We start from the raw sequence: 11204 nt of genomic DNA on the forward strand, positions 1-11204 counted from the left end.
TCGAAGGAAGCCAGCGTCGCCGTCGTCCATGGGTGAAGCCGAAGAGAGAGTTCACAAAGAGAAGGAGACTAACGGAGGAGAAACGCAACAGAAGGGAGGAGGTGGAGTCGTTCGCATCACCGTCACTAAGCTTCGTCGCCCGCGTCGATGTGGGTCACTGTCGTCGCGTGCTCTGTTGCTGCTGCTGTCTTAGAATACAATCATATCAACCATAATGTGCATTATTGGATCTAAATCAGATACTAAGTGTGAAAAATACTTCAATCAAGCAACTTGACAGTTACACACAAGATACATACACAAAACTCAATTAGCAAATAATATCCAACATATTACAATCCTATATCACAAATAGATTTAATTAATTATGCCAAGCAAAAATAAAACATCCTAAATCACATGACAGCTACAACATGCAATGTAAAATAGACAATAGACATAGAGGCATATAAACGAACACTTGACAAGTATATACATCAAAGATGCACAATCAATGCAACTAAGTAACAGTTGACAGCCTCTTCTTCAAGTCTATTCAACCAAATTTCAGCAATTGTTCAACAAAACAAATAGTCTTTTAACATCAACTCATACATATTTAGCATATTCAATACAAAATCAACAACATTATCCATAAATTCTTCCAACACTTTCACCAATATAACAAAAACTAATAATCCTAAAACTAACATATCCTAACCACCTAAAATCCACTAAAATAAAAAATTAACTCTAACTAAAGTAACTAACTAAAATTAGAATAATGAAACAACCTAACCAAAACAGAATTTGAAGAAGAAAGAAAAACAGAATTTAAAGAAACTTGGATGCAGAACGGCAGAACGGTGGCGGAACGATGGTTGCTGAAGCTATAGGTGACAAAAGGATGGTCATCGAAGCATGGAAAACTCGCCGAAGGCTGGGTAGCAGCGGCGAGATGATGACCGGGGGCGAGGGTCGTTTGACGGCGTGGGGAGAGAGGAGCAAAAGAGAAGAAGGAGAAGAAGGAGGGATCAGTGGTGGGTTGACGGCGACGGAGAGGGGGTGCCGACGACGACACTGGAAGAAGAGAGAGAGAGAGAGAGAGAGAGAGAGAGGGGAAGAAAGAGAAGAGGGAGGGCTCGGCGGTGGGCTGACGGTGACGAAGAGGGGTGCTGACGGTGGTAGTCTCAGGCTGTGGCGGCAGATGACGGCGACACTAGAAGGAGAGAGAGGGGGGATGGTGGTGATGGTTTCGGATGAGGGGGAAGAAGATCCGTGATTTGAATTTATGTCCCTTTACCGTCGGATTTATCGTCAAAAAATTCTAACGATAACTCATTGTGGGACACCAAAATGCAGCGTTTCACTAATTAGAGTTACCGTCGTAATGGTACAAGACGTGCCAATTTAATTTATTTTTTCTCCAAATATTACTATCGAGTTTACCATGGAAAAGTAGAATATGCCTGTAATTTAGGTCGAAAAATGAGAATAAATAGATATAATTGGAATGACAAAATTTCATTAGTTTCAATTATCTAAACTGAACTGAATTAACCGAAAAATATCTCTAAGTGAATGTATGTCATGCATGTTAGCTATATCATTAATTGAAAAAAGTCTGTTTTATAATAATAATAATAATAATAATAATAATAATAATAATAATAGGGTGATGAAGATATGAAGATTGGGAAAAATATTATTAAAGAAATACTGATTTTACTATAGGCATAATTTAATTAAGATAAAGGTACAATCTATTATTTCTTGTCTTCTGCCTCTCCATTACGAACTGCTTCAAAAAGGGGGGAATAACCATATATATATAGAATTATAGATTGTTAAGAATAGCAATCTTCTAATTGTAATTGGTCCCTCATAGATGGCTTTGGCTACTTCTTGAAGAAATTGTATTATTGTGACCATTATATAAAGACAAAACCAATAAGGAGAGGGATACCACTTTTTTCAGCCCATAGCAATTTCCCCCAAATAATTAATATTATTATTCTTAGAAAACTCAGCTGCTGAATAGCCTGACATTGATGTTTCCTTGTTTTATATTCAAAAGTCAATTGGCCAGTTTGCCACAAAGACTAACACGTGTGCAAGTTATTGACAAATAATTAGAGGGCTCTGTTTAATCTTTTTTCTAAATGACAAATGCGACCTAATCCTTTTGTTTTTATTAATAGTTTTCCTCTCCTTCTATGTATGTTACCTTGCTTGTATTATTCAATTTGGACTGATTTATTTTATTTGAATATTTAGGATTTGAAAACAAAAATTTAAACACTAAAATCCAAAAATCTAAATATAATAGAGTAAATAATGGCAACATATATAGTGTATTAGTGTATGAAACATTTTTTATTTAAACGATAATGTTAGAGAGAAAAAAGAACAGTCAAAACTTATCTTATTTAGTATTTATTAATTACCGTAATAATTAATGAATGTTAAATAAGTTAAGCTATGGTTGTTTTTGGCTGATTTTCTTTGATTATCAAATATTTTTATTATTTAAATAATATATCTTAAAGAAACATTTTTTTTAATTCATAAATATTATATATATGTGTGTGTATGTAATGTGAGATCTCCAAGTTTTGTTTATTGCCTTCTTTTTAATTGTTTCTTATAAAGAGCATTGACCTACTTTTCTCCCTAAGTGCTTCCTTTCCTTTTAATTTAGCTCTACTTTTCCTTTTCTTTGTGTCTGTGTCTGAAACAAAAACCTTTCTTTTTTCCCATCTCAATCCACCCCATAGATCAAGACAATCAACAAGCATGTTTGGATGTCCTGAGACAGGTAAAATTATTATTATTATTATTATTATTATTATTATTATTATTATTATTATTATGTATGGTCAAATAAAATGGTATCTAATAAAGTTGTAAAGTATATTATTAAGATGAGGTTTTTGTGATTTTGGAAAAAGAAAGAATAGATGAGATAGCAAAGAAGGTGAAGATAGAGGGAGAATTATTAACATCAAGTTGTAGTGAAAGTGAAATAGAAATAATGGGGAGGAAGCAAAGCTTAAACACAGTGACACCATGTGCTGCTTGCAAGCTTCTTAGAAGAAGGTGTGCTGAGGAGTGTCCCTTCTCTCCTTATTTCTCACCACATGAGCCTCAAAAGTTTGCTGCTGTTCATAAAGTCTTTGGTGCAAGCAATGTCTCCAAGATGCTCATGGTTGGTATCTTAATCATTATTATTCACAATTTATTCATATATACTCCCTCCTCTCTTCAACTACTTTCTTCCTTTTCAAGATTCAATTTGTTTAGGATTACAGAACATTTAGAGGTATAATAACTAAACATTTTATATTTCTATTTAATAATTTACATTTTTGGGTTAAGTAATTTTGTAATATTTTATTTGAATTTTCATAACAAAAAATTTTTTTTGTGTTGGATTTTTGTTGTTTTTATTTTACTAAATAAAAATTAAAGGATTTAAAGACACAAAATAAAAATAAAAAATTATACATAACTCACTATAAAATACATATTTTACTGTCAGATTTTATATATAAATTTGACGATAAATTATATTACCATCAGATCTAACGCAATAAAAAAGATTTGACGAAAATATATTATCTATTTATTTTTAAATAAGTTTATCTTCCGAAAGGAATCTATTGTATTAATATATCAGTTACATGCTACTCATAATAATAATACTAAATCCAGTAATAACTAGCTATATATTTTGTTTTTTTTTTTTTTTTTCATTAATTGGTTTTAATATGTGTAGGAAGTAGGAGAGGGACAAAGAGCAGATGCAGCAAACAGTTTGGTATATGAAGCAAACTTGAGATTAAGAGATCCAGTTTATGGATGCATGGGTGCAATTTCAGGTTTGCAGCAACAAATTCAAACATTGCAAGCTGAAGTCAATGCTGTTAGGGCTGAGATTCTCAAATACAAATATAGAGAAGCTGCTGCCACTGCCACTGCCACTCTCATTTCCATGAATCATCATCATCATCACCATCTTCCATCTAATAATCAAGCACCAATAATAATCAATAATAATAATAATGATAATAATGCTGCAAACTCTTCATCACAACAACAAGGTATTTCTCAACCTCCTCTTCCTCCACCTTTGCGCCCTGTGCCGCCAAATCCATCTTTACCTTCACCTTCTACTGTTGTGCTTTCGTCGTCTTTGTCTTCGTCTTCGGCTTCTTCTGTTTACAACAACACTCCACCTAAAACCACATTGAGTCATGGATCCATTACTAGTGAAAGTGTTCCTTACTTTGCTTAATTATAATTAATTAGTATGATGTCCAATTTTTGTTTTTTTTTTTGTTTTTAATTAAAATATTCATTATTTTGTGTGGGGAAATTGAACAACCATGCTCCTAATTCCAACTATTGTATGTCTCTTAGCTTGAGTCTTGGCCTTATATTTTAATTTGGTCTTCTCTCCTGTTTTGGTTGGTTGAGAGAGCTTCAATTATGGGGAAGGGAAATCCACATTCATTATTATTGTTAGTCCCTAGTGCGATACTCTCAACTTGTAGTAGTATTCTTTATATTTCTTTTCATATCCGCATATATATTATGATGAGTTTAATGACTACAAAATAGTTGTTCAATTATACTTGTTCATGATTATTTACGTCATTAATATGAAAAATAGTTATTTTATTTAACATAATTAGATATAAATGTAAAAGTATTTTACATTTTATACATTTTCAATTATGTAAAAATAATGCATTCGGAGTGTAGGGACAGTTAATTAGCATATAGATTACGTCCCTTACCTTTTTATCAATTTCATGCATGTATTGCAATATAATTTTCATGGCGTATACTATTTTCTTTCTTTTAATTAGAAGGTATTATTAATCTTTTCAAGGAAATATAAAACTGATGAAGGGAAACTGTAATAATCTAGACTCTTCAATAATCTACATATTGAGAAGGGAAACTGCATAATCATAAATTATTAATAAGGAGATTTTTATTACAAAAAAAACAGCCAAAACTTGCCTTATTTAATATTTATTAATTGTCGCAACAATTAATGAAGGCTAAATAAAGCAAGTTATGACTGTTTTTGGCTGATTTTCTTTGTCTACCAAACATTTTCAATATATATATATATGATTCCATAAAACTCAGGTCAACTTAATTCAATAGCTTTCGATTTTTATATCAATCTAATTATGAACTTAATACTCTATCACCCAATTTTATTCCATAAATAAATAAATTCATTTATTAATTTTTTTTAATTATCTTTTTATCCTTTTTCATTTTTTTCCCTCTCCTCAGTACATATTTTTTGCCCACAATTATTAGCCACCCACCACCACCGTCGCTGTTGACTTCCATCATAGTTCTGAGTTCAATGGTAAGGGACTGAGCTAGATTCAATTTTAGGAAGGAACCAAAATTTAGTTTCATAATATAAATGAGAGTAAAATAAATATTTTAAGGGAACTAAATTAAAATTTATATATAATTTATGAAAAAAATTTGAGATTTAGGAGGGATCATTGCCCCCTTTCTTTGTGAGAGGCTCCATTCCTATGTTGTCATCATTCTAAATTTTAAATTTTGAATTTTAATTAAATTTTAAATATCAAATTTTAAATTTTAAATTAGTTTTATTTTATTTCATGTTCTAATATTTTTTTTATTTGAGTTTTGGATTTTTTTAGTTTTATGTATGTTTTTTTTTTATATTATTTTTTATTTGTTGGCTGATTTTTACATTAGTTGGCTGAATTTATATATATATTCTCAAGGTTTAATTAATAATACCAAACATTTCTATGACCATAACACTAACTTCACCTACGAGGAAGTTTAGTGGACATTATTAATGTAACGAAAATATATAAAAAATGCATCACCATAGATTTCATCAAATCTTTCAAAGAAATTGAATTAGTGTAATTAATAGTCACAGCAATGTTTTATATAGAGTAGGAGGTGAATACATATCACATGAAGCTGTAGGGAGTGGGGACTCTTGAATAATAATAATAATAATAATTTGCACGTGGAAGAAATATCTCCATTTGACTTATTATAATTACACATAAAATGAGTCTATGCTTCTGGTGATGAAGTCCCTATTTCCATGTGAAGTAGAAATTTATAGGATCGGAATAGTTCTTAGCTTTGATGCTTGTTGCCATGGGTATAGATCTAACTACATTGCAACTATTAATTAAAGATGAATGCTACCCAACCCTCTCTAAAATAATATGTAAGTTATCCTTTATTATGTGTCACATTGTAATTGGTCCTTATCTTAACCATAGTTGAGTTATTTTATAATTTATTATTCTTAAAATATCAAAACTCTACTTCCGTTAATTGAAGTACATTCCAGTCATCCATTCTTTGTTTATCACTTCATCACTTAGATTTGGTCCTTCCAAGCCAACGTCATCGCCATGCCCTTCCACACAACCTCTCTTCCCAGTATAGCCAGCGCCTCTTTTTGCTGTGGATCACTACTTAATTTGGTTAATTAATGGTTAATTTGGTTATTAAATTTTTTTATTAAAAAAACATATCTTTATTTAATTACGTGATGGAACATATATTTATATGTAAAATATAATATAATAAAATAAATCTATTCAAAGTATTTAAAAGTATAATTAAAATCATGAACATACAAATATAATAATAAAATTTGTACTCCAAACAAATAAACATATTTTTTTATCATACATATATTATTTAAAAATAAATATATTATTAAAATTAAAAATAGAAATTTAAAATGATAAAATTCAATTTTTTTTACTGTATTTTTTTATAGTATTTTTTTTTTATTTTTTAATTTATTAGTACTTTATTATTTAATTAATAATTAAACAAATTATTTGTATGAAAATTTATTTTTTATATTATATTAGAGAATAGACCAATATAACAGTTTAAAAAATAAATTGTATAAATATTTAAGAGATAAATATGAAATACATACTTAAGTAATGTTTAGTTTGGCTATTAAATTTTTTTATTAAAATAAATCTTTATTTAATTACACGATAGAACATATATTCATATGTAAAATATAATATCATAACTCTATTTAGAGTACTTAAAAGTATAATTAAAATAAAAAAACATATTTTTTATCGTACATAAATTATTTTAAAAAATAATAAATTGTTAAAATTAATAACACAAGTTTAAAATGATAAAATCTAACTTTCTTACAAATTTTTTTATAGTATTTTTATTCTTTTAATTTTTAATTTATTCGTACTTTATTATTTAATTAATGATTAAATAAATTATCTTTATGATAAATTATTTTTTGTATTATTTTAAAGAAGAGACCAATATAACAGTTTAAAAAATAATGTAAAAATAATTTTTAAATAAAAATAGATAATATTAAAATTTTTAAATACAAAAGTAAATTATATAGATAGATATTTAAGAGATAAATATGAAATACATGCCTAAAATAAATAAAACAGACAAAAATAATTCTCCATTTCACAAGAGTACTCCTATTTTGTCTGTTTTATTTATTTTAGGTATGTATTTCATATTTATCTCTTAAATATTTATACAATTTATTTTTTAAACTGCTATATTGGTCTCTTCTCTAATATAATACAAAAAATAATTTTTCATAAAAATAATTTGTTTAATTATTAATTAAATAATAAAATACTAATAAATTAAAAATTAAAAAATAAAAATACTATAAAAAATACGATAAGAAAGTTAAATTTTATCATTTTAAATTTCTGTTATTAATTTTAATAATATATTTATTTTTTAAATAATATATGTATGATAAAAAAATATGTTTATTTGTTTGGAGTACAAATTTTATTATTATATTTGTATGTTCATAATTTTAATTATACTTTTAAATACTTTGAATAGATTTATTTTATTATATTATATTTTACATATAAATATATGTTCCATCACGTAATTAAATAAAGATATATTTTTTTAATAAAAAAATTTAACAACCAAAATTAACCATTAATTATGTGGATAAGCAGTGATCCATGGCAAAAAGAGGCGCTGGCTATACTGGGAAGGACAAGTTATGGGCGATGGAATTCAACGACGTGACTAAGGGATTATGCACTAAAGAAAGAGAGGTTGTGTGGGAGGGCAGTATATGACGATGACGTTGGCGCTTCTTGTCACGAAACGCGATAGTGCTTGGAAGGACCGAATTTAGGTGATGAAGTGATGAATAAAAAATGGAGGAGAGGAATGTGCTTCAATTAAAGGGAGTGGAGCTTTGATATTTTAAGAATAATAAATTATAAAATAACCCAATTATGGTTAAGATAAAGACCAATTACAATGTGACACATAATGAAAAGTAACTTACATGTTATTTTAGAGGAGATTGGGTAGCATTCACCTTAATTAAATTATCATAAACTCATTATGCATACTTAAATAATTGAAGTAAAGTCAATTTCCCTATTTTATATAGTTCTTTTAGTATCAATTTGCATATTATTTAAAAAATGTGAAAAAAAAAATATTCAGTTTGTTTTGAGTCACGTTCTTCATCATTGAGTAAAGCTTGTGAAAGTGGAAGTAGGCCGTATATTACATTGAAACTTAAATAAAAATTAGAAAATATATTGCGATGGACAAAATGCCGCGATAATAATGATTTGCATACATGCACCTTTCCCTATCAAAACGTGTGAAATTTAGGCACATATAGTTGCAAAATTAGTAATAATTTTATCCCCGAAGAAATTAGATACGTGCACTCCATGATATAAGATACAGTTATTCTATGAAGAGCGCCCAAAAGAGACATACTAACAGATATTGCAGATCCATGACACATACATATTAGCGAGTAATGTTAAGTAAATATATATTTGAGAAAATGACACTTTTTTTAATGAGATATTTAAATAATATTTTTTATTTATAAAATATACACTTCTTTTTGTAAAATTAAAATAGCATACACTTTAGTTTATTTAACCAAAATATCAATCAATAATTATTATAATTAAATATATAAATTTGTTATAATTATTTAGTCGATTTAATAATAATAATAATAATAATATAAAGTATAAATTTATTATTATTGTAATACACTTTAGTTAATTTTTAATATTTTATTTTTTGTAATTCTTATTTTACCCTCTTAACAAAAATATGTATTATAGTTAAAAAATTTTAGTATCAAAATTTAAAATCTTTATGTGTCACAGTTAAAAAGTTTCGATAATATTTTCTGATAAATTCTGCACAATTCAAAATTCTTTCTCTTCGTCTTCTTCGTTATCATTATATTCTTCTTCTTTTCTTGGTCATCTTGTCCTTCTCGTTTAACATTCGCATAATTCTTCTTGTTTTACCTTCTTAACAAGAATAAAAACAAAAAAAAATTAAATACAAAAGAAGAAAAATACATAATGTTACAAAATCACTAGGAAGAGGATGAGGAAAAGAAAAAAAACACACGCAACAGTCGTAGCGATAAAAAACGACCATAGTTATCAGAACCGAACTGATAATTCACCTGATCATACAACTGGGTCACTGGTCATTGGTTCAACCTGTGGGTCACTGATTCATCTTATTGATCCAATCATAACTAAATAAAAATACAAAATTATAAAAATAAAATTAAAAGTTAAAATGTATCTCGTCACAAATATATTAGTAAAAATTAAGTATCAATTCTTAGATATAATTGATGATGCAAAAAAAATAATAACTAATACAAAATACTTTCTCAATTTAAATGAATAAGAGAGAAGAAAAGATAACACAATTGGTTACTAATGGTATTTGTGATAAAAACATTTTCAAAACAATTTTCAACAACACATTCAACTCAATGATAATTTTCAAAAAAAAAAAGCTAAGTAATTCTTTCAATAACTCAGCAACAAGTTTAAGATTTAGTGATGATAATTAGTAACAAATTCAACTCTAATTATTTTTAGCAACAAATTTAAAATTTAATCTTTAATAAATTCAAGCTTCAATCACTAACAAAAATTTAATTAAGTGATTATTCAGGAAGAAAAAAACAAATTCAAGGTTCAATCACTAATAAATTCAACTTAGTGATGATTTTCAACAACAAAAAACTAGCTCAGTAATATTTTCAGCAACAAGTTATTCAAGGTAACAAATTCATGTCAGTGATGATTTTCAGCAAAAACAAAAAACTAATTTAGTGATATTTTCAGCAACAAAATTAAAGTGTAGTGATGAATTACAGCAACAAAACTGAAACCAAAAGAGAAGAGAAATTTGTTATAACTCACCAAATCGATTCTCGTTGCGCGAAGGAAGCTGACGACAGTGAGTAAGTTGGCAGCGAGACTCGAAGCAAGAAAACGACAATGACAACTAGCCTCTGGTCCTGCTGCTTCTGCCTCTGGTGATGACATCACAAGGAAGGTGCACGATTGAGTGCGAGATGGTGATGAGACGGTGACGAGATAGAGAACAACGAAGACGACCAGTCCCAAGATCTGTTGTTTCTGCCGTCGGCGACGACGAGCGCAGGGAAGGCGCGCGATGTGACCCAATGCGAGACGATGACGATTGACGACACAGAGACTAACGATGAGCTTGAGGGAAGACCATAGATGAGAGAGGAAGAGAGCTTGAGTGTGAGAGCCAATGAGCCACAGTGAGGGAGATGAGAGAGCTCGAGCTTAGGCCTCAGGGAGAAAGGGACGAGATGAAGGTGGAAAGGGTCAGGGCAAAAGCGTTTGAACTTTTGATGAAGGAAAATGACGTCGTTTCCAAAATTTTAAAAAAAAAAATTAAGCATGACCCAGTTCGGGTTTCGTAAATCAGTTGGGTGTTCGTGATGCAGTTTGGTTCCATTATTTAAAAAAAAAGTCATCCAATCCAATTTTATATTAATTTTTTGATTCGATTTGGTTTGTTTTTTTTTATCAAGACCAATCAAACTAAATCCATTAAAATCGGTTTTGTTTTGGTTCGGTTTTTTCTGTTTTTCAATGCAAAAAATATACTGTTCTAATAATATCTAGTGTACTAAAATCAAATATTAGAACAGGAAAAAAAATCAAAACAGAATCAAAATCCTAAATAAAAAAGAAGAATCTAAAACAAATAATCATAAGAAAATTATAATAAAAAATCAAAATAGAACATATAATCAGAATAAAAAAGAAATAATCAGATCTAAAATTCTATACAAAAACTCATGACCA

The 11204-nt window shown here is 28.5% G+C and overlaps 1 protein-coding gene across 3 annotated transcripts; it reads left to right on the plus strand.

Moving 5' to 3' along the window:
- The first annotated feature begins 2589 nt into the window (after nt 1-2589).
- LOC112767001 (LOB domain-containing protein 15) lies at nt 2590-4611 on the plus strand. 3 transcript variants are annotated; one of them, XM_025812888.3, is made up of 3 exons: nt 2590-2797; nt 2935-3187; nt 3758-4611. In XM_025812888.3, the coding sequence occupies exons 2-3, from the start codon at nt 3014-3016 to the stop codon at nt 4274-4276; spliced, it is 693 nt and encodes a 230-aa protein (XP_025668673.1). In that variant the 5' UTR covers nt 2590-2797; nt 2935-3013; the 3' UTR covers nt 4277-4611. The 3 variants fall into 3 exon arrangements, with proteins under 3 accessions (XP_025668673.1, XP_025668671.1, XP_072079933.1); XM_025812886.3 differs by having other exon boundaries at nt 2599-2797; nt 2931-3187; XM_072223832.1 differs by having other exon boundaries at nt 2599-2797; nt 2940-3187.
- The last annotated feature ends 6593 nt before the right edge of the window (nt 4612-11204 follow it).

This window comes from Arachis hypogaea, chromosome 17 (genome assembly GCF_003086295.3).
Source record: "Arachis hypogaea cultivar Tifrunner chromosome 17, arahy.Tifrunner.gnm2.J5K5, whole genome shotgun sequence".
Lineage (NCBI taxonomy): Eukaryota > Viridiplantae > Streptophyta > Magnoliopsida > Fabales > Fabaceae > Arachis > Arachis hypogaea.

Coding starts and splice junctions, on each gene's coding strand:
- LOC112767001 (XM_025812886.3), top strand. CDS start 2,776: ATGTTTGGATGTCCTGAGACAG. Junction 2,798..2,930: donor GTTTGGATGTCCTGAGACAG/GTAAAATTATTA, acceptor TTTTGGAAAAAG/AAAGAATAGATGAGATAGCA. Junction 3,188..3,757: donor ATGTCTCCAAGATGCTCATG/GTTGGTATCTTA, acceptor TAATATGTGTAG/GAAGTAGGAGAGGGACAAAG.